The sequence below is a fragment of the Sinohyriopsis cumingii genome, chromosome 6 (assembly GCF_028554795.1).
Source record: "Sinohyriopsis cumingii isolate HCF-2022 chromosome 6, ASM2855479v2, whole genome shotgun sequence".
NCBI classification, from domain to species: domain Eukaryota; kingdom Metazoa; phylum Mollusca; class Bivalvia; order Unionida; family Unionidae; genus Sinohyriopsis; species Sinohyriopsis cumingii.
The window spans coordinates 142,565,157-142,591,142 of NC_142966.1; the positions used below are offsets into that span (position 1 = coordinate 142,565,157).

At 35.1% G+C, this 25,986-nt stretch overlaps 2 protein-coding genes across 5 annotated transcripts in view; one reads left to right on the forward strand and one right to left on the reverse strand.

The window, feature by feature from the left end:
* Positions 1-15,501, reverse strand: part of LOC149798159 (protein Fe65 homolog) — a 201,980-nt gene extending 186,479 nt beyond the window's left edge. For 2 of the 4 annotated variants that reach the window (XM_089963267.1, XM_089963262.1), the window contains exon 1: positions 15,230-15,448. The gene's annotated coding sequence lies outside the window, so the exon portion shown is untranslated. The other 2 variants (XM_089963264.1, XM_089963263.1) reach the window with 2 other exon arrangements.
* A 259-nt stretch (positions 15,502-15,760) lies between these two features.
* On the forward strand, positions 15,761-25,824 carry LOC149798160 (uncharacterized). Its single transcript, XM_089960848.1, has 4 exons — positions 15,761-15,845; positions 20,456-20,566; positions 22,510-22,582; positions 25,280-25,824. Exons 2-4 carry the CDS (start codon positions 20,465-20,467, stop codon positions 25,822-25,824), a joined length of 720 nt encoding a protein of 239 aa, XP_089816974.1. The 5' UTR covers positions 15,761-15,845; positions 20,456-20,464.
* The last annotated feature ends 162 nt before the right edge of the window (positions 25,825-25,986 follow it).

Genomic DNA, 25,986 nt, shown 5'->3' on the forward strand with positions numbered 1-25,986 from the left:
AGGAGGAAACCATACTGTAATTCCTATTAAACTGTAGACAGCCCAGTGTGAACAGACAATGCATGAATCTTGCTGCATCTTCTTGCAGTCACCAAAGCAAGTAAAAACTCACTGTCTTGAATGGGAGGTCCTGAAATGAAGCCTCACTCTGGTTCATAAGGGATAATTGGTTAAAGACCATAAAACACAAGATAGATTCTATATGGATCTAACAGTGGGATAAAGGTCAATGCAGCTAAAAATACTTAACGAGATCAACAAGGTACGAATCCAAACTTACTGATGCGCCCTTAGAGAATTTAAGTGTTTAAGTGTGTTGGAAATGGCAGCAATGTAGCCCTCGATGGTTGATACTGATCAGCTTTCGAAAAAGGAAGTCAGCAATGGAAGTTACTGAGGGACAGGTTGAATCAATGTGTTTCCTAATGCATCAATCACAGATTTTCCACCTGGCATCATTGAATTTGGATGTCAAAGTTCCTCTGGCCTGATGATGCGATTGGCAATCCAGCCTGAAAATTTGTAATGTAGATAATGTGTGGGCTGTTGTATAGGAGGGAGCCCTTGTGTTGAGACATAAGACCCCTCCTGTGAGGTCGAGACCTGAGTTGATATACCAACAGGTAAAAAAGATTATTGAACCATGATTGTTGGTGCCACAGTGGGGCTATAAGAATACTATAGAAAGTGAAAGCTTTTGACATTTGCAGAATAGGTAGCAGTCAGAATGGTGGAAAGCATATGTGAGCCTATGATCCAACTGGAAGCTCAATACATCCACTGCCCTTGCTCTCTGGTCTCACAGGATTCATAGAGCAGTAAAGAGACCATTCCATGAGGACCATTTTGCTTGACCTGGACAAAATGCCGTAAATACATTCTATTTCCTCCAAAATATCTTTTTCTGAAGAATGTGGCTGGCTCAGAGGTTAATCACTATTGAGGCACCCAGCAAAGAAGGCATACTGACAGAAAATGAAAAGGATGAACTGTAGTACTGAATAGAATATTGCTGAAGGGAAAACCACAAGTTGGTTTTAAACTCACCTCTCATAAGCAATTTCTCTCTGGTCACATTATATATAGCACAACAAATGACTGGGCATCCTTGAAAAAGATGACTGTGCTGTACAGGTGCATTATCAGTGCATAAGTGAATGATGTCTTAATGACCATCCTTAACTCTGTGTGAGGATTTATTCACATGAAACAGACACAAAAAAGTAAATGCTATACAACAGCAATGGGTAAGATATAACTGCTATTAACTAAAACACAAAGAAAACATTCTGGTTGTTTTGAGGTGGAAAAGGGGGCAGCTGCACACTGTAATTGTTGATGACATAACTCAATTTCTGTCCCAGGTGTATTTAGAAATAAACAGTACCTGTCTTTGATGATCAGCCACCTGGATTTCTCTAAATGCATAGTCAATGAAACATATCATCTGCCATCCAAAAGTTCTGTTTTACATCTATTGTTTATGTTGTAATTTCATAAGACTGCTACATAATTTAGGGAAGATGACTGATTGGATGTGGAGGCATTCCCCTCCCCATCTGCTGAGGGTGTTCTTGTCAACCCTTGTCCCTAACAGGTTTCCTTACTATCATAACTCATCCGAGGGAATAATTCGGGTTGATGCACATATTCAACTAAAGTGTTAGATTGCGTCATCTGATTAACTGCAGTTTCTGCAGAAAAATGGAAGCACATTTACGAACCTCAAATATAAATCAAAAATAAGAGGGCATTGTACCATACATAATGTCATCTATTTACTCACCTGCACTAAATGTCGCAAACAATATGTAGGTGAGAATAAAAAAGAATTCCATGTGAGAATAAAAGAACACATGAGGGATATCTGTAATCATAAAGATTTTCCAGTGTCTTAGCATTTTAATCAATGACCACAACATAGATTGTGTTAGATATCAGGTAATAGAAATTAATAAATCTGATCCAAAGCTATCCTGTTACACTATTTTTATAGGAAAGATAGAGAACTTATTTTTTGGATAAACCAATCACATACTCAACAGCCAGTAGGGATTAACATCTCTTGTTTAAATGGAGTTCAGGCATTTTTGACAGATACACAAGATAGTTACATGGATAAAAATAAGTGTTCTCAAATCATTTAGGTGAATAAATAAATAAATAAATAAATAAATAAATAAAAAATCATTCCAATTTCCAAGTCAGATTTTTATCATTGTTGATGTAGTTTAATACATGGGTCTGCTGCCTATATTTGCTATTCTGACTATCAATGTATTCTATTCAGCTATTGCTTCAAATCTTTTCTTTATTTCTCATGTACAAAATATATCCACATACAATAATAGATGATCATTTTGATAAGTATAATAACTGATACAATGTGTAAAAAAAAAGTTGCATTTAAAAATATTTTAAAAAAACAATTTAAATAATGCATCAAATATTGTATTTTACCTTTAATGTCAACTTTCATTATCACAATGTTGTATTGTTGTGTGCTTAGTAAGCTGCATGTCCCACAATTTTCCAGTCAAGCTGACTTTATTAAATTTGTCCAGCCCTGGTGACTCAAAATGGCTGTGAGTCATACATAGTGTAGTAATAAACACACAAACACATGTACATGCACCAAAAAGGTGCGGTGGTTATAACATCGGTGATTCTGAGATTCCCTCATTCATATGATCTTGACATCCCATCCCTAATTAGCAATGATATCATTGAGATAAAATCTTATTTTTTTAGTGCATTAAAAAATCCAACAATATACTGAATACTACTTTGCATCATCAACATTCATCTTGTTCAACTGTTGTCTTGTAATGGTTATCACAATCTGGCAAACAAAAGATTTTGATTTTATTTTAAAATATACCCCAGTTCTAGATGTCTGAGAAACCAATTACCATATAAACTCATAAGTTGGATCCAACTTCATAGACCCAGATCTGCCATGGCATAATAAAATTATGTTTATATGTATATTCCTTTTCTTATCAAACATGGTCGAATCATTCAACATTAGTTGTAATTTTCATTTATAATACAAGTAACAATGCTGGGATTTAACAGTAAATACTGAAGGAACAAAGTAAATACTGAAGGAACAAAGAGAAAGAAAATGAAATGATATGGAAAAGATAGCTAGGAATGAATGTTTGCCCAAGAACTGCATGTACTCAGATCTGGGTATATGTGGTTTGTTAGGAATAATCAGTGGAATAAACAACAAAGACACCGATCTGCTGGCACAGCGTGCAGTGACTGATCAGGGTGGGTGTAGGTTATTTGCAGTTGGAACCGACATACATGAGTGTATATGGTACATGTGTTTTGTTTAAAGAATTACCCATTATACTGCAAGAATCTAGATCCCAGTTGTGTTCTGCACATTGGAATCTCACAAATGTTTTTCTCAGCATGACGTTTCCCATGGATTCAATCTCTGGAAATTTCTTTCTGCGATTTTATAATGTGTTGAACTTTTCAGTATTGGCCAATTATACAAGCTCATGGATAGATATGATAATACTTACGGTATATGGAGAATTCTAGATGCTGTATACACAAAGAAAAGTCTACGTATTTAAAACTGAAAATATGCTAATGGATTTTTCAGAAGAGTATTTACCTGTAAGATAACTACATCAATATTGGAAGGCCTGGCATCCTGACACAATCGACTCCTTATCAGCAATAATGTTGATGTGTCAATCAATAACTCTTTATAGAAAGCTTAGCAAACAAGACATTTCCAGTCCAATATTCTATTTTTACAAGATTAGATATTTAATTTTATAATTAATTTCTCACCGATTTTGCATAAATCTATCTCTTTATCAATCTTTCAGCACCCTCTATAATGTCCTGATGTACATATTAGTTAATGATGGAAAACTTATAGCAAAATGGTGAGAACAAAAAATAACAGTGTGGTAAATGTTAAACATTTGGAAATTGATAAGAAAATATTGTCATTATTTTGGGTTTCACTCTATTTAAGAGTTTGTCTTTATATCATTCTGGCCATTTGTTTTATATAAGGCAATAAGAAAATATCCCTGAATTGGTTTATGATTCTGTACATCATTCTGGGACTGCTCCGGTGGCCTAGTGGTTAGAGCATCTGCCTCGGATGTGGGAGATCATGGGTTCAATCCCCGACCGAGTCATACCAAAGACTTACAAAAATGGTACAAACAGCTGCCTCACTTGGCGCTCAGCATTAAGAGGTTAGTGTTAGGACTGGTCAGGATAATGTGACTGGGTGGGACATCATGCTACATGTCTGCAGCATGATGCCCCAGTGCTAGACATCACTATAAACTGCCACATTGCAGACATCGTAGCGATATGACTGAAATATTGTTAAAGCTACATTAAAAGTCCAAATCACACATCACATCATTCTGGCCATTTGTTTTAAATAAGACAATAAGAAAATGTCCCTGAATTTGTTTATGATTTTGTAGATCATTCCAGCGACTTGTTTTATTAAGGCAGTAAGTAAATATCCATGAATTTGTGGACAATTCTGACGAACACTCATAATGGTGCACATGACCATTGGCCTTGAACAGCAATGCATATCAGTTACATTAGCAGTTCCAAGGGCAGTTTTTTACCCATTGAGCAGCTCTAATTTTAATTTATTTTTCAATTTCTGTAATGTTCAGATATCTTTATGGGCTCCAGACAAAACAGGCATATCCAAGTTATGGTCTTGCCAGGGCTTCATAAGCAGCTTTGTTTATTCTTCATAGTGTTTTTTCATGGATCTTGAGAGAAAGCTGCATTCTAAAGGTGCTGAGATATGGCATATAATACTTAATTTCTTAAAACTGCAAGTCCATACCACTAAGTATATAAAGAAGTCCAGCTCTCCCTCATGATGTGCAAGGTTGTGGGTTCAATCCCCCGCCGGGTCATACCAAAGACTTACAAAAATGATACTAAGAGGTTAATATTAAGACTGGTCTTCCTGGTGTCAGGATAATGTGATTGGGTGGGACATCATGCTACATGTCTGTGGCATGATGCCACAGTGCTAAACATCATTATAAACGGCCACACTGCAGACATTATAGCGATATGACTGAAAAATTGTTAAAGCTACGTTAAAATTAAAGATCACATCATATCACGATGTGCTAAGTTATAACACAATATAGGTGTAATCTACCCTCTCTGGGGTGCACCCTGCCATAATCTGTTGACTGCCATGTCTCCAGAGGCATTATACATATTTTAACATTCAATATGTCACCAAAAGGCAACAATAAATTATATATCCATCATTTCAAAATCAACTGGGTGCAATAGTGTGGGGGTGGGGTGGGGTGGGGTGTGTGAGACAGGGCAGCTGTCATGTCTCACATACACTACCCCACCCCCATAGTTAATACGCTATTGCACCCAGCTGATTTTGAAATGATGGATATAGAATTTTATTGTTGCTTTTTGGGGACATATTAAATGTTAACATATGTATAATATAGGTCTTGGGGCACCAAAGCCACTGGCGCAAGCGGTCCTGGGGTGCCAAAACCTCTTGGGCCTTCATTGCTGTTGGGCACCATATATCCTTAGTATGCCACTGACTGGGTGCCAGCTAAATTACCATCCACTTTTCCAACTCAGCGGTCTATGATATTATTTCATGATAATTTTAACTACTAAACATTGCTAACCTTTAAATTTTTGGTTTCATTCGATTACTACAAAAGGTAATATTTAATAGTATATTTCACTTGCAGTACAATTATTATCTTAATGTATCTATAGTGAACATACCATCCCTCTTAAGAACTGAATGTCCTCACAAAAAAAGCTTTACAAAGCTTACCTGTGGACAACGTTGGGATTTAATGACACATCAGCACAAACCCAGCTACACAAAGAAATGCAAATGGAAAGTTTGATGTTGAGCCTGGTTGCAATCAGGTCCACCTTGGGTGAAAAGGGACTCTTATATGAAACAGTAAAGAGACCTTTCAGGCAGGATGGCTCTACCATTTCTGAACAGGCTGCTAATACATTCTTGTTCCTTGGAATGTGATGAACTTGTCCTAGGTGGCCTAGCAAGGTAGGTTCAAAACTTCTATGTAAAGAGATGGGACATGTGTGCCTCCCTGACAATGGAGAAATGTTACATTAGACGTGTCATCTGAGACCATGACACACCAACCACTTAATCTGCTGATGCACCTATGCAATGCCAGAGATATTTCTTTTATTTCTTTGGTTACTGATATGGAGGGAGGATTCATCTGAGACAAAAGACCCTGGAGAATTCTGATAATACCCTCCAGCTCTAAATGACCTTCACTGGAATCTGACTTGTCGGTGAAGATATATGTGTGCAGGTCTGGTGCATGCATTGGAACCCCAGTCAGGAATCTGTCCCAATTCATCCATACATGCAACAGGTGATGCAAAACTGGTCTTAGAGAGAGCCGGGCTGATAGAGATTTTCTGTGGCTTTTACCATGCGAAAAGATGAACTGCGGAGGTCACATATGGAGACATCCCAGGGGAACCAAGTCTGCAGTGGCATTAAGGATCCCAACAGAAACAGGTAAAGGTAAGCAGACAATCATGTTTTTGCTCGTAGTGTCTCTAAAGAGAACCAGAATCTAATTCAGTGAAACCAGACTAAGTTTTGGTTTTTGAATATGTTCTCCCCACATAAACAAAGTCCTGAGATGGAGTAAGTTCCAATTTCTCAATGTTGGGTAAAAGACTCAGCCAAGTTATTGTGGACCAACAAAGGAAGCCTGATGAAGGGACTGAACATGCACATTGTGGATCAGCCATTTGTCAAGATACTGGATAATCAGCATTCCCAGTAATCGGATGTAGGCTGCTACCACTCCCGTATCTCAGGTGAAGTCTGTGGGGGCATGGAAGAGATTCAGAATGGCAGATCATGAAACTGAAAAATTTCCTGATGCAGGTAAAACTGGAGGAATTCTGAGGTATTTGTAGTGTTGGGAAATATCAGAATATGTAAATAGGCATCCTGAAGGTTGATGGTGATGGCCCAATCTGGTGGAATAAGTGCTTTCTAGACTGAGTATGCAGTTTCCATCATGAAAGGTTTCTCCAGAAGAAAGTGGTTTAAAGGGGGAGGGATCGATTTTGATGCAAAACTTTCTTGTTAAATAGCAAGAATCAGGAATGTGGGAGAGTGATCATTCATTCCAACCTGCTCCTTTCTGCACAACTGTATGCACCTCCTCCCTCAATTTCATCTGACTGGACGGGTGAAAAAATGTATGAATTATTGATCGATGCTCACACTGGAAAGTACACAACCAACAATCATGATGCTTGACCAAGCCCTTGTAAAACAGACCAATGAGAGTACCTGGGACATTTGTGAGATGGATTCACAGCAGAAAAGGGCTAGAGTCCCCAGGTCTGCCTGCTCCTTTGGTAGAAAAGGAATAACGGTTCAAGAACTTCCTCAGTGGGGCTCTGTGGTCATCTGTGCACCATGAACCCAACTGACAAAAAGGTCTAGCCTGAGGTTGCGGATTGAACTGGTGCTATGTCTGTTTGAAGATTGTGCTGGGACAAGAGTGGTTGTGAAGGATCCATGCTGATGGCTTGAGTATGACAATGGGAACCTTTAGCATACTCTCTTAGGCTCCAAGTCAATTCATTTGAAAATTTCACAATTTGTTGAGCCTCACACATTGTAGATGTACAGGAAGTTCGCTGAGTGTATGCATAACCATTGCTAGGTCATAGCATACAGGCTTGGAAGAATCATTATTATAATAATAAACAAAGGATACACTTCTAAAATAAATGTTTATGATCTGTTGCTTTGAGATATAACAGAGCAAAATATTTTATATTTTAAAGTCTATAAATCCAGACTGAAGATGTGCTCTGAGTACTTCCCATACATCTGTTTAGGGTGAGGCTCAACAAAATGTGAAGTTTTAAAAGAGACTATCAGGAAAATGGGTTTGCCACAAGGTTAAAAGAATGAGGAAAGGGAAAGATTTTTGTTGCTGTTGTTGTTGTAGGATTTAACGCCATTTTTCAGCACACAATAGGCTATACATGGCAGCCAGCATTAATGGTGGAGGAAGAACCCGGGAAAACCCCCAGAAAGAACCACCGACCCACAAGAAGCTACTGGAAAGCTATATCACATACCCACACTGGCCGAATACGAGACTCGAACTCACGCAGAGGTGAGATGGCAGTGATCCGTAACGGAGAGCACTTTAGACCACTTGGCCACTCGGGGCCCCGAAAGGGAAAGATGTACATGAATAAAACTCACTGATGTCTTATTTATATTTAATTTGCATTGTGTGTTTGTTATTTTTTTAATTTCTTTCTTTCATAATATGCTAATGTAATGTAACATTGTATGTCTGACTTATCCTTGTCCAAAATAAAGTTTATTTTCTACTTGACCTGAATTATTTTTTACTGTATGGGTTTAATATCAAGATCATTATTAAGAGAAGTAAACATGTTTATTTGGGTCTAAGTTATGGTTATTGGAATTCCCCTACTATTTACCTGGCATACCCAACATATTCCAGGTTCTAAATTATAATTTTAGTAACATACTTTCTAATTATAACTAACATTTTATTTTGTAAACATTACAAGTTATACAGAAAGTTATTTCCCTTAGGCAATGGTTTTCCTGGGAAAATGTTAATTCTGAAATTAAGTCAAGCAGAAGAGTATATAATCTTGTTACTGTATAGATTATTCATTTGTACTTTAACATCTGAGCAAAATCAAATTATTGTTGTGCACAATATTTGATTGGAATTAATCAAATTACTTCCTCTCTGGAAATACAAAAGTGCTCTGGTAACATTCTTTGAAACAGAGACTTGAATTTATAACGAAATTTCAAATAAGGATTTAATTCTTGGATTATATTATTATGATCAACAAAAGATTGTTGGCACATCAACACTTTGCCAGTCAACACAGGCACATCAACACTTTCAGTGTTGGGTTTAGTTTGGATTTCCACTAAAGTTTATTCAGAACTTTAAATATTAGGACTTTCGTATCTTAATTCTAGGATTATTTAGGACTTAATTAAAAATACTGTAAGTTCTGTTTATTTTACATTTTACCTTTGTATTTGAGGGAAATAATTTTATTATTGATTTTTACTTCTCACTTTTTCTATTACTTATTTTAAGACTACAGAGTCATAATAGGTGAATAAATATGTTAAAACATTATGTGAATTTTTTTATAAATATTTGATATGACATTTAGGGTTCCCCAAGTGGAGGTAACACTCTCATGTACTCAGTGAGCAGCCCAGTCTGTTTGTTATTCCGCAGGATTTTCTAGTGGACATAAATTTTGTTGTAAAATAATCAAAAGATATAGTAGCCTGCAAACAAAAAGAGTCCAGTTTATCCAAAGCAAATACGAACAGAAATATTTAGGTAATAGGTAAAGAATTCACTCAAAACAATATTGATCTTATTAAAGTTTAATCTTCAATAGTGCATTATAAAGGAAGTTAGTCAGCATGAATTAATGAACATATCTTAGGCTCTGGTGTCTTCAGCCATGGAGACATCATTTGGCATCCTAAGATCCTTATCCAAGGCTGCTACACTACACAGTGGTTAAGGCATTCAAATTAGGGATTGCCAAATCCCCTTGTCAGATGCCCGAGACAGACTCAACCTCAGTTTGTGCAAGCACAAGTCTGCATGTCACGTCCCAAAACATTTAAAAAGGGTCACAAGATGTAAGACATTTTATTTATTGTCAGTAATCTGGTTAAAATACATAAAACACTAGCTCTGTGTGAACTATTTTACTGAGTTCTTTAAATCTAATGTGCATGTTAGATTACCAACTTGTAGTCAAAGTCAAGATCAGTGTCACATTTTCTCATGCTGATGTGATAATGTATATATTTACTATTTAAAGCAAGTTTTCATAAATAAGGAATAAATATTTATATTTTAACTTATCATTTACATGTTAATTGTAATCTCTGTACATGTCTGGCATTTGCCAATGTACAGGTCCTAACTCAGACTCAGGCAGTTTGTTTGATCACCTACTCTAAGCAGTCAGCTTTTCAAAAATTATGATACATGTCGAGTTAATTGTTAATGATACAACTCAAGAGATTACTTTGACAGGTGTGTTTGTAAATAAAATGTACCCCTCCCGAATGAGAGGATGATTTTGTTCAAAGGGTGTTTGATGTTTAAAAAATGTAGCACCCACAAGCCATTTTAATGATCTGATGTTCACATGATAATTACATGAGACAGACAAATCCTAATTGTTCTCAAAACATTATAAAAAGTTGGATTGTCAAATATTTTCATGCATATCACTGATTTCAACTTGACTAGATGATAAACTGTTAAGTAAATGGATAAAATGTATTAAAAAAAACTTACTATTGTGAATTCAATCCAAAATAATTCTAGAATTATAGACACAAGTCTTGATAATTAAGGTTCTGAATAAACTTTAGTGGAAAACAAAATTAAATCCATAACTTAAGGTACTGCTGTGCCTGTGGTGGTGAATGTTGTGGTGATGTACCAATGGTCTTGTTGGATCATAATAATACAATCCATTAATAAATCCTTATTTGAAATTTCAGTACAAATTCAATTCTCTATTTCCATGAATGTTATTTCTGAAGAGCACTTTCTATTTCAGAGATGAAAGAGATGAATCACTTGAATTAAATAATTTGAATAAATACAATTCCAACCCAAATGACTTTCTGGAATAGAACTAATTCTGTTCAGATCTTAAAACATGAATGGATAATTTTTTCATTAACAAGATTATATAGTCCTCTACTTGACCTCATTTTCTAAAAAAACAACAAAAAAAGAACAAGCTATTACCTACAGGAAAGGGGCTGCAAGTGGCCAAGTGGTCTAAAGCACTCAGTGTTAAGGATCATTGCCACCTCACCTGTCTTTGTGGGTTCAAGCCTCGGGTTCAGCCAATGTGGGTATGTGAGAAAGCTTACCAGTAGCTTCTCATGGATTGGTTATTCTTACTGGAGTTTCCCGCTCTTTTATTCCTCTGCCGTTAATACTGGCCACCATGAATAGCCTATCTTGTGCTAAAAAATGGCGTTACACCCTACAACAACAACAACCTAAAGGAAAATAACCTTCTAGAAACTTCTTTATGTTTACAAAATAAAATCTTTGTTATAATTAAAAGGTTTGTTACTAAAATTATAATACAAAATATGGAATATATCAGGTAGGCCAGGTATATTTATGAGGGAATTCCAATAACCTAGACGCAATCAATAGGTTTACTTCTATCAATAATGATCCTAATATTTATTAAACCCATACACAGAGAATAATTTAGTTATGTATTAATTGTTTACAGATTTTTTTAAATTTATAATTCAGGTCAAGTAAAAAATGAACTTGATTTTGGTCAATGTTACATTACAATTGCAAAGAATGAAATAACAACAAAAATAACACAAAAAAAACAGTGCAAATTAAATATGCATAACAATAAATATATTGTCATTTCCTTAAAATACAACACACTTTATTTTATCTTATTGTTTTACTTATGTTGGGATGTTATGTTTGGGGCAAGCTCACATTTTCCAAGGACAAATTTTTATTTTCAAGTCAGCCTGCCCCTAAGCTGACATTTATACAAATTTCTAAACCCCTGGAAATCATGACCAGAAGGTTGCAGGTTCAATATCCACCATCTGCATACAAGCCAACTCCACCCCCACCCCACGTAAGCGTAATTATTGCTATTAAAAGTGGCAAAAAAGCATATGTTGGGTGCTTAAAGTGTAATCTATATATTACATGTCAGAATTACAGCACATGTGAAAAAAATACATTTCTACTAACTTGGTTCTGCAGCCAGTCAAAATTCTTGTCACAAAAGGCAAAATCCATATGGATTAGAACCAGAATACAAACACAGAATATACTGAAAAATTATTTACATTCAGCACATGTTTTGAAGTTTGAAAAGATCCATCTGCTCTAACATTTTCTATCATATAACATCCACAAAACACACCGTAAAGTGTTTCACTGAACATCTGGTGCCATTTTCTTTAGAAATATAGACTTGTTCACTAACTAACCAGCTTATCTCTAAAACAAATCTATTAAGCAAAGTTCAATATGAAGAAACCCATCTGTTTTCTTGGAAATGGGTCAAATACAGCTGCTATAAACAGCAAAAAAGGAAATTACTCTTATGTTATTTTTATGCAGAAGACACCATTGTAAGAATATTCTCCAATTTATCAACAGAATTAAAGAGATGATAACAAAAATGACATAAACTTTGTATTGCTTTATTTTTATGTTTTAATGTTTAGCAGAAATGTTATTTGGTGAAATAAAATGTAATGATTACACCAAAAGCATAATGGTTGGCATGTATGCATCTAATAAGCTTGAACTCTTCATTGTAGATCTCACATGGCCAGTCAAGCTCATCTGAGACCTTGATGATACAAGATTCCATACATTTCTGATCAAAATCTGATCAGAAATAAGGCCTCTATAGTTCTTGCTCCACATAATGTTCGAAACTATTCAGTATTTCACTCATAAAATTAAAACTGAGTGAAATTATATTTTTACTAAATGAATTGGGTACATTTTTATATTTGAATAATAATATTTTAAAATTTAAAAATGCCCAGTGAATTTTGTTTATATTCAAAAGCAAAATAATTATTTCAGCACTCAAATTATCTTTGGAGACACTCTCTGCTGAGGACCTCTGTATATCTGGTGTACCCTTCTTAAACTAACCATATTTTACTAAGTATTTGGCACAATGCCAGTGTATCTGATGTACCTTCATCAGGCCAAATATATTTCATTTTGTATCCAGTATAATGCCTGCATAGCTGGTGTACCCTTATTAAACCAAACATATTTCACAATTTGGTACAATGCCTATATAATTGGTGTACCCTTATCAGACCAAATAGTTTTCACTAAGTATTTGGTACAATGCCTATATATTTGGTGTACCTTTATCAGACCAAATACATTTCACTTAGTATCTGGTACAATGCATATATTTCATTCTTTTTTCTGGTTCACTTGCATCATTTACTTCCAACAAAGCAAATGAATGCCTCCACAAATTATGTTTCTTATGAAAGCTTGTTTCCATAATGCTTATCAATTCTATCTGAGAGAATGCTTCTCACTATGGATATTGATGACTATCATCTGACTGGAAAAAGCTACATATTTTCATTAGACTTCCATCATTTGCAAATCAGCTCGTTGATTACACACCAGAGCCGAGCCATACCAAAGACTTACAAAAATGGTACTAACAGCTGCCTTGCTTGGCACTCAGCATTAAGAGGTTAGTGTTAGGACGGGTCACCCTGGTGTCAGGATAATGTGACTGGGTGGGACATCATGCTACATGTCTGCGGCATGATGCCCCAGTGCAGGACATCACTATAAACTGCCACACTGCAGACATCATAGCGATATGACAGAAAAATTGTTAAAAAGCTACATTAAAAATCCTAATCACACACACACATTTAACAATCCAAGAACTTTACCAAGTTTTCTCAAAATCAGATCAGATATATGGCTTCCAAAATAGTAACAACCGGGTTTCTGTTAGCATGAAAAATATTATTATGACTCAAGGACCCAAACATGTGAATTTTATAGGGTTCTTAAAAGATATCAAAGGGTCCAACTTCCAAGTTTCAAGAGGAAGAACAGGCAGCACTATAACAGCTCTTTCTTTATCATGCTTGCAGTAACTGAGTTCACATTCTCCTTTGTGAGCATGTGTTAAAATGCATGCAAGCATATGAGTTGTTTTTCCTGGTTAAAGTCAGGGCACCTGCTTTCAGCCTTGATGAACATTTCATTTTCAAATGAGTGTACTTGAAGGCCTCATAAGGACTTTAAAACTAGGAGTCCAGGACTCCTATTTTGGTAAGAATAGGAATCTCTCCAGCAAAAGTTGCAGTCCTCGTAAAAAAGCATGTCAAGCATTCCTGAAATCCTTGGAAAATAGCTGAAAAGTAGTTTGTGATTTTTAAAAAAATTTGTTCACACTTTTATTTTGCTATGAACTGCCTCATCCCCTTTGTAGACTCATCTAGCCTTCATAATTTTCCAACACAAACCAAAATCTAGGCCAATTTAAGTACATGCATATGTGTCATGTAAATGACAATTATAGATCCTTGTGCTGCTGGTGTCAATGAATTTCATAATGATTTTTTTTGTGACATGGGTTTCTAGATCAAAAAAGGACTACCATATTTTCATTTATGTTCATTTTGTTTTCTTGTGGGATGTATCTTTTCATGGGGTTTATTTTCCAATTTGAATCCTTCATTTCAAGACCACATGCACTACTTATTTGGCTACACTCAGAAATGAACACAGTGGAACATTAATAAGCATGGTCCCAATTATAAGTGTTGCTTGGCTGATCTGAATAACTTTAACACAGTCTGAGAAAGCCATGTGCATAATACATGTATTGGAGTGTTTAATGTTGATGTAGTGTTTATAAAAAATGACAGTATTTGATCACTTAAACAGAGTCAACTAATTAAATGTACTCTTGGCCACTTAATTATTTCATATATTCTATAAGACATAATTATAGTCTTTATGATTAAGACTTAATCTCGTTTTGTCGCTTGTGTTTTGTGATATTTATAAAATGTCCAAACAAAATATAAACAATGAAAATAGGTCTAAACCAGGAATAAACTATTCAGTTCTTTTCTACAACTCTGAATGTAGATTGTTTCAGTACCAGCTATGCCTTTATAATGTGTATCAGTGTACTGTACCACCCTTGTGTGAATTAAAGCAACCAACTAACAAATTCCATAAAACTGAAAAACAAAAAGGTGGATGTGATGCAAAACATAAACACTCAATAAATCTGTTAATTTATAATCATGGCAGCTTTACACTATTAATGCTAGTGCGTCATGAGCCTAATTACTAATCACCGGCACTATAGCTTCGTCTCTGCTGCACGACTGGTATCCCAACATAAATTATCATACCTGATAAGGTCAAGTTTACCCTGGAGATAAAAACACCCCACACGTAACTGTGCTTAAAGTCTTCCAAATTTGATCATGCACTCGAAATAATACGATATCTACCAATGATACTATTTCAAACAACTCAGAACTTTAATCACTGACCTCAGCCTCCGGCTTGTTTATACACTTGGATCGGGACAGGTGAACTTGGTGAATTTATGAGGGCGACACTTCAACTAAATGCATCTTCTGACTAATTATAAACAGGAGATCGGCCCAAAAAAATATATTTAAAACATAACGATACAACACACACTTTTGACAATAAAAATGTACGTAATGTTAAAGGAACGTGGGAAAGAAGCAATATTCGGGCAGATGAGCAATACCTTCCTGTCAATTAACTCCGAGCACTTGCGACTTCCGGTGTAAACATATCGTACAGAAGAGAAACAACGAGAATATGTTTTTGTTTCTTATCTGATACTATTTTTTATAAATATCAAAGACAATATGATATATTAAAATGCACGTTATTATCCCTTATTTAAAATTGATAAAAACAGTTTGAAGCTGATATGGTCTCCCATAATGCATTAGGTTCTACATTGGCAGTAGTTTGATACCCAAATGTTCTATCTGTATATCAGTAGACGCCAATTGTATGTTGTAAATGATGGTACCAGACTAAATGGGGAAGTTGGTTCACGCCATGAGCGGCAGTTTCAAACACAAAAGTTAGACAATTCCATAAATCCTTGAAAAAACTTTCATCAGGGTAATTTTCTTTTTTCTCTTTTGCCTAAGTATTTACTGTGGTAATTTTTTACATTATTACCAACAACCAAATATTGTCTAACAAACCGATATGGAAAAATATTCGTTAGACGTTTCTCTTGTAGAACTGTACAGTATTGTTACCTAATTTCGATGAGTGACGCGTATTTTTACTTATTTTCGGGACAGGAACAAATTTTCTAAGATATTAGTAGAGCTGGAACGAATAACAATTCATACATTCGGATTTGATTTTAATATTCGTTGTATATAAATCTGTTCACTAACTTTTATTTTACTGACGATGCTGGGGTGAAAATCTGTCTAAGGGGGTCGTACTATAATCTTAATATACCTAATCGTTTGTTTGTACCACCCAACCGATTTCAGAAACGGAAATCTTTAATGTGACTAAAAGTGCACAGAACTTAATCAGTTAATTTATTGATTTAAAAATGTATAACCTGAATGTGACCAGACTGGTTCTAACACTGACATTTTATGGGCCTTTCAGCCTTAACGGACTTGCCATACTAAGACGGAGCCATGTTGCATACATTATGGGCGAGCTGAGTTCCTCAGACAACATTGTCACATAGTTCATCCAAATCAGAAACTGCCGAATAATTTTGTAAATTACCATAATGTTGAGCATTTTTAGAGTTATATCTCTTTGCACACATGTACATAGACCAACAAGTTGTTTTTTTGTTTGACCGGCAGCAGAGACCAACGGTGTTATGCACTAATTGTGCTGAAGCCTTCGCCGGTGTATAAACCAGATGATCGGATGGCACGCTATTAATTAATAAATTTATTTAGACTAACCTTTGTATCCAGACGGTAAGTATAATCCCTCTTCTAATGATCCACTGCGTTAAATCCTTTAGAACTCTCACTTCTTTAGTATAAATCCCTGTTAGAACAGAACACCTGTGCATTCATTGGCTGTTGACCTCAGATTTGAATTACCCACGCATGCGTGTAAAGCAATAACACAAAAAGATAAGAGTAACATGTGGAAACCATCTAGCGAGGCATATATCACTGGGAACTGACTAATACTTGGGTGGGAGCTGTGCCGTTATGGCAGAAATTTAGGAGAGAGAGAGAGATATGTCATGTCAGAAATGTGAGATAGAGTGAATGATAAATAAATTGTAAAAAGACCACAAACTGTATTCAGATGTGAAAATATGCTACACAATAATAATAATAATAATATTAATTTATTATTATTACTAGTAGTAGTATTTTCAATCATATTTAATAACATTTACAATGGTATAAATGGAAAGTTGGAACATACATATCTACATATTAATACTTTACATTACTTATAAGAAGAGGGCCCCGAGTGGCCGAGTGGTCTAAAGCGCTCTTCGTTACGGATCACTGCCATCTCACCTCTGTCTGCGGCGGTTCGAGTCTAAGATTCAGCCAATGTGGGCATGTGAGAAAGCTTGCCAGTAGCTTCTCGTGGGTCGGTGGTTCTTTCCAGGGTTTTCCGGGTTCTTCCTCCACCATTAATACTGGCCGCCATGTATAGCCTATCGTGCTGAAAAATGGTGTTAAACCCCACAACAACAACAACAACAACAACTTATAAGAAGAACATGATTATTATGATGAACATTATTAATAACATTTGCAGTGGTATTTATGAATACATACATACATACATACATACATACATGTTAATACTTAACATTATTTATAAGAAGAACATGATTAGTATGATGAACTTTATTAATAACATTTACAATGGTGTTTATGAATACATACATACATACATACGTCTGTTATAATTTTATACCATAACTTATATGGATAATGTTATATTTTAATCAAAAGCAATATTTTCTTCTTCCCTTGTGCCTACTGCATTGACAAGTTTTACAACAATTTACACAACAATTACATTTACCACAAGAGTATATTACAACTTCTGTGGAACATTCTTTTAGACCAGCTGGAAGTTTATCCATATCGGGGATTCACAATGTCTCTAGAATTGTTCTTCTTAAACAGACTTGTCGATTTTTGGCAACTTCTATCATGTTTTCATCAGTTGTCGTCTTCATCATGCTTGTCCTGTAATGTTGGAGACAAGCATAACCTTTTCTCCCATCTCTGGCACATCTCCCAATCTCTTGCCAATAGCTCAGAATGCTCTTTGGGCATCCCAGTGAATAACGATATCTACATTGCTGATTTGGATCCCCATTCCAAATGCAACCGTAGCAACGAGACAGGGAATTATCCTCCTGCTCCTCCTTCTTTTTTACTTCCCCCTTATTTCGGTGACAAAAGGCAAAGTCCTCCTTAAAACAAAATCCTGGCAGCATGTACTTAAATTGTATATGGGAAACAAATTTGGAATACCTCTTTTTATGCAGAGATATTTATTCAGTGAATGAAGGTGCCAATGGAATACCAGTAAACAAAATTAGTACAGAATATGCAAAGGGGCAGATTTCAAGCTGCTCAAATTTATCACCATGTGTAAAGTTTTTTAAAATTTTTTTAGAATAAGACTGGATGTTGTCAGTAGTTTTCCTTTTTCACTAATAAATACAAGTACCTGTGGCTGCATTTGGCATCTGCATGAACTACAATGTAATACATTTTGTTGGTATTGTAAACAATGACTGATCAATACATTAAATACCTAATTTGTTTCATCATCATTTGAAGATATACATTCATAAGACATTTTGGCTCTATATTGATGAAGAAAGGGGCAGGGTAAAAGTGAAATGAAAGTCAAAGTATTTAGCACATGAAGATTATAAGGCTCCATTGTGAGGATGCCAGTCTATGCAAGGAAAAGGCTAAAAACATTCTTTCCTTTATAATAAATTTGCTAGCATTTCATGCTGGATTTATTACTAGACAAAATGTACCGAAACTGAGATCTATTTCAAAAGTAATAATAGTCCCAGTAATAATGATGTTGGCTTTCACACCATACAAGACATATAGCAACAGAACATAAATACATACAAAATTAAAAGTACAGTTAAAACATATAAGTATGACAAAACCACATGATAAGACAAACAGAACTGCCTACTCCCTGTATACCAAATTGCCCAAAACTGCCAGTGATGATTGGCACATGTTTTACTGTTTATGAAAAAAAAATGTTTCTTATATTTCTTTGATTCTTTCTTTTATTGTTATAGGAAAATTTACTTTGCATAATGTAATGAATGTGAAAGTTATACCAGTGGGAGGGGGTAAATAGTATACACTATCTTTGCTACTGAGAGGTATATATAAACATAGAAAATATACTATGTAACAGTCTAATATAATTACAAGAATTATTGCTATATCAGGACGTTAATTGGAATAATGAAAATGAAGGAGGTGAATTATTATTTTAAATGGATACACAGGATTACCAGTTGATTGGAATTGCCAATATGATGGTTGGAATTATCCTCCTTTCGTAGGAATTACCTCCATTGATCTGATTGGATAAGATCTTATTTTCTGTTGCAGTTTCTTGTCTGTGACTAATATCTGTGGCCAAATCTCGATGCTGGTGTTATACAAAGTTGACCAACTGACATGAGCCTAACATTAGTATATATTTATCGGACAGTGTATGTCCCAAAGTACATGTAGTTGGAATATGATCCATCTACCCTATTATCATTCACCTTTTTTTTTTATCATACCTGTCCAGTCAATATGACTGAGTGACTTCAGTACATGAATTGTGCTTTAAATGGGGAAAAAATATATCTAATTCATATAAAAGTCACTTAAATCAAAGTTTATTTTGGACTTGTACGATTATTCAAATATGTATAAATCATAATACTTTCATCTTCATGAGCATTATGATAAAAGATATGCACATTTCTGTGTTGATTGTAGCGCTCTTTGTCCACTTTTAGTAACGGGATGATTTTTTTTCTCAGAATGATAGGATATATGACTGATATGTGGGCTGCACAATTTGAATGCAGAGTTTAAAAATGAATTAATCTTTGTATCTTTTGAAGAAAGTGAATTCACAGAAGTATTCAAACGCATGCACCGTCCACTATTTTTATTATTGGACTTTGTTACTTTTTGCCAGCTATTGAACTAGTGATACTTAAAAGTGAAATTTGGATATTTTATCTTAGAGGTACTTCTGTAGCCTTTTTGTAACTTTTTTTTTTAATTTTGAGGAAAATTATTTGAAAATTAAACCATATCTCATGTCTTTTTGAGATGTTTGTCCCTTCATGGAATAGCTTCATTGGTATCATATCCTAAATGAGCTGTCTATTTAGAGCAGTAGTTGTTGTAGAGACAACCTATATGTTACCAGTGTCAAAGTTCCGAGACATGTAAATATACAAAATTGCACAAAATAAACTCAGGAAGATTAAGCCTTCCATAAAAACACAAGCATGAAGTGCTAAAATCTCGAGTATGAAGTGCTGAATGTTAAAAGTTGGAGTTCACCATACTGAGAAAATAAATGTTGCATTTGTTCTTTGGTCTTTGGTTTGCAGTGGTGTGAAGGACATATGGGGAGCAATGACCAGGGAAAAGCATGGAAACATTAAAGCCTCACTGCATAATTGTTTCATTTTAAACTTTCAGGTTTACAGAATGGCTGCTGCTTCAAAACCAGATGTGGATCACTTATTCAGGAAGATTGGAGAAAAGCTGGGTTGGTTTAAATATGGTGATTTGGATTCTGCAATTCAGTCAGTAAGTCAAGGTTTCTGATTCAATCCATAGTTTTGAATATTTATGTATCTTGAAGTAAGAGATTGAAGTCATTGCAAATATTCAGACTTTGTCACTTGGCAACCCACCTACCAGGCAACACCTCCACCCCACTGACCATCCAAAGGGTTGAAGTCTGGTCTAGAAGGCTTCATTGTCATCAGTTCATTCTTACAAAACATACAGAATATAATTCATCTTTATTGCTGTATTGGTGGAGCCACAGTATCACAGTTGGTAGAGCATTGGACTCTTAATTTGTGTGTGGTTGGTTTGATACCTGCCCAGGCCAGCCAGTGTTAGCTGCTCTGATGTGTCCTTGGGAAAGATGCTGGGTCTTTGCAGATTGCAGTTGGTCTTATCTTAGTAGGGAGTGTGTATATATGTGTGTGTGTGTGTGTGTGTAAATAACATACATACATACACATATATATATATATATATATATATATATATATATATATATATATATATATATATATATATATATATATATAAACTTTAATTCATTTCTGGAGGTGGTTTAATATCATTGATGCATAGGTAAGTCACAAAATATTTTTTCAGGTGATAGTTTATCAGGATAAGGATTCAAAATATCATTAAGGAGAATCAATATAAAAGTAATGAAACTAAATGATATTAACTGTATTAAATTAACATTTTCTTTTTTGTCCCATCCAAGGAAGTAAACAACAGTGTCACATAAGCCCATCTTTGCTTGCCAAGGTTCCAATATGATAACCCTATCTACACCTTGGCGGATTAAACATATATATTGGTGCTTTGTCCTAGCGACATCTACTGGATTTCATGAGCAACTAACCAGTAGCATGGTGCATTGTACATTGGTTGAAAATTGTGGAGACAGTTGACCCACGTCCAATGAAATTTACAGACCCAAAGTACAGAAGTATCTGCAGTACCCACAGAACAGTTAAATGAAAGACAAAAGAAAAGCAAAGAACAAAATAAATTATGGGTTATTTGGGGACTTCAACCTATTGTAAATTAGATTTATATACTGTTGCAAACAAAACAATGCTTGTTTTGCAAAAATGGACCTGCTTGTTTATTTTAGAAGAAATATGTGTTTGTGCTGTTGTGATTTATATTATGTTGAAGACTGTTATCTTCATGTTAATTCAGATGAACTTTCCTTAATCCCAAAAATTTAAGTACCTACGAAAATGACGTTTCATAAGATCACAAGAGTTGATACCAGTGAAAATGAATGAATTCACAGTACCTACAGACATCAAAATCTGGATCTAATAATAATAATGAGATCTTATAGGCATTGATAAAGGTTCGTGTTCTGCCAACCTTTGGAATTCCCAATTCACTTAGTTGTAGTAACCTATCAGATAAAGCATGGTATTTCATGCAAGGGGGGAGAGGGGCCCCGAGTGGTCTAAAGCATTCTCTGTTACAGATCACTGCCATCTCACCTCTGTCTGCATGGGTTCGAGTCTAGGTTTCGACCAATGTGGGTATGTGAGAAAGCTTGCCAGTAGCTTCTCGTGGGTCGGTGGTTCTTCCCGGGTTCTTCCTCCACCATTAATACTGGCCGCCATACATAGCATTTCGTGTGCTGAAAAATGGTGTTAAACCCTACAGCAACAACAACAGCAAGGGGGGAGATATAAAAAAACAATATATCTTTCAAAGGCCTTGTGTAAAAGCAAAATTTTTATGGGTATATCAAAAGATCTACAGAATATGACCTCATATCGGTGTATTTCAGATCTTTATAGCACTGCCTGTCTGTACGTACATGGGTAACATGACATTTATATAGGAAATTTAAAGGGGGGTGTAGATTGGTTGTTGCGACCAGGTGACCATTAGGACATGTTTGACTCTATACTAATTAATTAATTGTGTTCATTATCTTTTTCCATTTATGAGTCTCTCTGCTTCAGCTATCCAAAAGTGCAAAGGCCAAGTCTGCCAAGTCAAGACTGTGCCTCAAGAAAGCAGTCAAAAATGAAACTGGTAAGTTAATGAAATGAGAATGTGGTAAAATATATCACTGAGATATAGAGTTTGTTTAGATAATTAAATGTCTTCATAGTTTGCATGTAAAGAAAACACATTGTAGGTTGAAATAACACAACTTGGTTAATATAATTATAGTCCAGATAACTGCCTTGTTCAAACATTTGGCAGTAGTCCTCATGAAGGAACATTGTGACTGACATATTTTAGCTTTTATATCAGTTGCACAAAAATGTTACCTCTGAAATAAATGCGCAAAAATGTATTTAAAAAAATATTCATAAAACTGCAATTTTTTCAGATATTGGTCCATGGCACAGTAGGAAACATATTGACCATTGTAGACACTAGTATTTTTTGCACCTCTTAAGATACAAGCAATCTGTGTATACTTCCTTATTAGATCCACCACTTAACAACTTGTGAATTCACATGAAATGACACAACCCTACTCCCCATTACTATTTGAAATTAATATGCTAAATTGGCCCAAAAAAAATCAACTGTTTCATCAATATCAAGTGACCAGTCAGATTACAAAATTGATGGATTAAATGACTGTCCTGGGCAAATTGGGTTACAGTGTAAAATTAATTTGTTCATTTTATAATTTGGTATGTTAAACAGATAAGCGCTTGACAGTTAACTGCCAGGCAGTTAAATGACAAAACATCAGTGATCAAGTCAGTTCCTCCATCTCTTAAGACACAGTCAGTTGAAGGGCCTTTCATCGATCTGTGGTGAATATTTCCTTATTAGATCCACTTTTTGACAACTTGTAAATCTACATGGAATGACACAACCCTACATGCCATTACTGTCTGAAATTACAATGCTAAATTGGCTGAAAATCAACTGTTTCATCATTATCAAGTGACCAGTCAGATTACAAAATTGTTGGGCCCCGAGTGGCCGAGTGGTCTAAAGCGCTCTTCGTTACGGATCACTGCCATCTCACCTCTGTCTGCGGTGGTTCGAGTCTAAGATTCAGCCAATGTGGATATGTGAGAAAGCTTGCCAGTAGCTTCTCGTGGGTCGGTGGTTCTTTCCGGGGTTTTCCCGGGTTCTTCCTCCACCATTAATACTGGCCGCCATATATAGCCTATCGTGTGCTGAAAAAATGGCGTTAAACCCGACAACAACAACAACAACAAAATTGTTGGATTAAATTACTGTATAGGGTAATTTGGGTTACAGTGTAAAATTAATCTATTCATTTTATGATTTAGCATGTGATAATCCTGTGACAGTTAAATGACAAAACTTTGGATGATTGAGTCACATGACGAAAAACGACCAAAATATTTTGAATGACTGGTTGCTGGATTTTGTGGAAAAACAGATTATCTGAAGGTGTTATATGGTAATTTTTAGATAACCCACAGTTCTAGAAAAAGCCAGTTTTAAAAGTTGTTAGTTTGTATACAGTTTAATATACATTATGTTTAGGAAACAAATACTTTTTAAAAAAAAAGCTTTGAAAAACAAATCTCCTTAAACACCTCTGTTTAAAAAAAGAGAAAAATCCAGAATTTTTCTTTATAAAGGGTGTCCTCATGTTAGCAAATTTAAATTCAGATTCTGCAGTGTCATAAAGAAAAAAGAAAACTGACATATATTGATGATCACACACAGAGACTGATGACTTTTAAGTGATTCTTTCCTCTATAACACAAGACTACTCAATGTTTCCTGCATGTTTGTTTCTTGTTACTTTTGTGCATTTTCTAATTTCCTTCACATTTTATTGGAAAAGCTACTATTGGTAGCTTGTAATTAGGAAGAGAAATATAACACATTAACTGACTTCATGACTACATGAATTATTTTCATGAGAAAGTGGAAAAATAATGTCAGAATGCAATAGAGCTTTATCACTGAGGCTGTAAGTTGATTAATGCACAAATTTGTAAAATATTTTTGATCTAAGTGTTGAAAGGACATGCTGATTTTAGACAAATTATTTCTAAGAAGACTAAGTTTTACACTTAGCAAAACCAGTTAGGCTTCAGATTTGTTAAAGATGCAAAAGCAGATAACCTATATTTTCATAACTTTTCTGGTTGTGATGGCAGTGACTTCTGTAATATTCATATTCTTTATTAAAATATTTTATATTCATATATCTCCATTAGCTACTGCATTGAACTAAAACTTCAGTATATTATTACTAATGGCCTAAAGTTTGTACAGTAAAAACTGTCTTGTGAGACCACCTGCCTTGAGAGACCAGGTCTTGTTGCACAGATTGATTGGTTATATAGTATTATTACCTGTCATGGGAGACCAATATTTTTTGGCAGAAGGGGTGGTCTTTCAGGACAGGTTCTATTGTACTCTTATCTGCTAGGATTTCCTCTGTTGTCTGCAAAAGCAGAAAGCTTCTTCATCTCAGCACCTTTCAGATTCAAAACATTGCATTTGAGGGACTTGTTGAATACACCCCTCATACCAAATCACTAAAATTGTCAGCACTAGATGATGAACCAATGTTGAAAGAAACCCACCTTATCATGTATCATACAAAAATTGTACAAATATACATCGTATGATGCATTTTTGTATTGCCCATTGTTATTTTTATTCTGCATGATATTTAATGTCAAGTATAACTATGAGATTTCATTTCCATATGCACTGTCTATATTAGTCGTGTGATTTATGATTCTTTTCATATTTTATATTCTTCCAAAGACAGCAAATCCTCTGAAAAGAGTGCATCAACGAAGAAAATCCAAAAGGCAAAATTAATACTAGATGATTCATCTTCACATGGCAGCAACTCTGGTGATGACGCTGATCTTTTTCCAAAGAGTGCATCAACCAAGAAAATCCAAAAGGCAAAATTAATACTAGATGATTCATCTTCACATGGCAGCAACTCTGGTGATGACACTGACCTTTTTCCAAAGAGTGCATCAACCAAGAAAATCCAAAAGGCAAAATTAATACTAGATGATTCATCTTCACATGGCAGCAACTCTGGTGATGACGCTGATCTTTTTCCAAAGAGTGCATCAACCAAGAAAATCCAAAAGGCAAAATTAATACTAGATGATTCCTCTTCACATGGCAGCAACTCTGGTGATGACGCTGATCTTTTTCCAAAGAGTGCATCAACCAAGAAAATCCAAAAGGCAAAATTAATACTAGATGATTCATCTTCACATGTCAGCAACTCTGGTGATAACGCTGATCTTTTTCCAAAGAAATCCCAGAAAAATGGTAAATATCAATAAACCTTCATGTGAGCAGAAAGTTTCTAGAAAATAATGGAGATATTGGGAAATGCTGTTTCAAATTAAAATAGACAAAAAAGTAAATTGGATAAGAAGGGCAAGACTTGGACACAATGCAGTTTGGTGTGAATTTGGGTGTTTTGTAACACCCCTAGATAGGAT

Excerpts from the sequence above, each read along its gene's own strand:
- LOC149798160 (XM_089960848.1), top strand. The coding sequence starts at position 20,465 with ATGGCTGCTGCTTCAAAACCAGATGTGGATCACTTATTCAGGAAGATT. Across the intron at positions 20,567-22,509 it reads TGGATTCTGCAATTCAGTCA|CTATCCAAAAGTGCAAAGGC; the intron begins GTAAGTCAAGGT and ends TCTCTGCTTCAG. Across the intron at positions 22,583-25,279 it reads AGCAGTCAAAAATGAAACTG|ACAGCAAATCCTCTGAAAAG; the intron begins GTAAGTTAATGA and ends ATTCTTCCAAAG.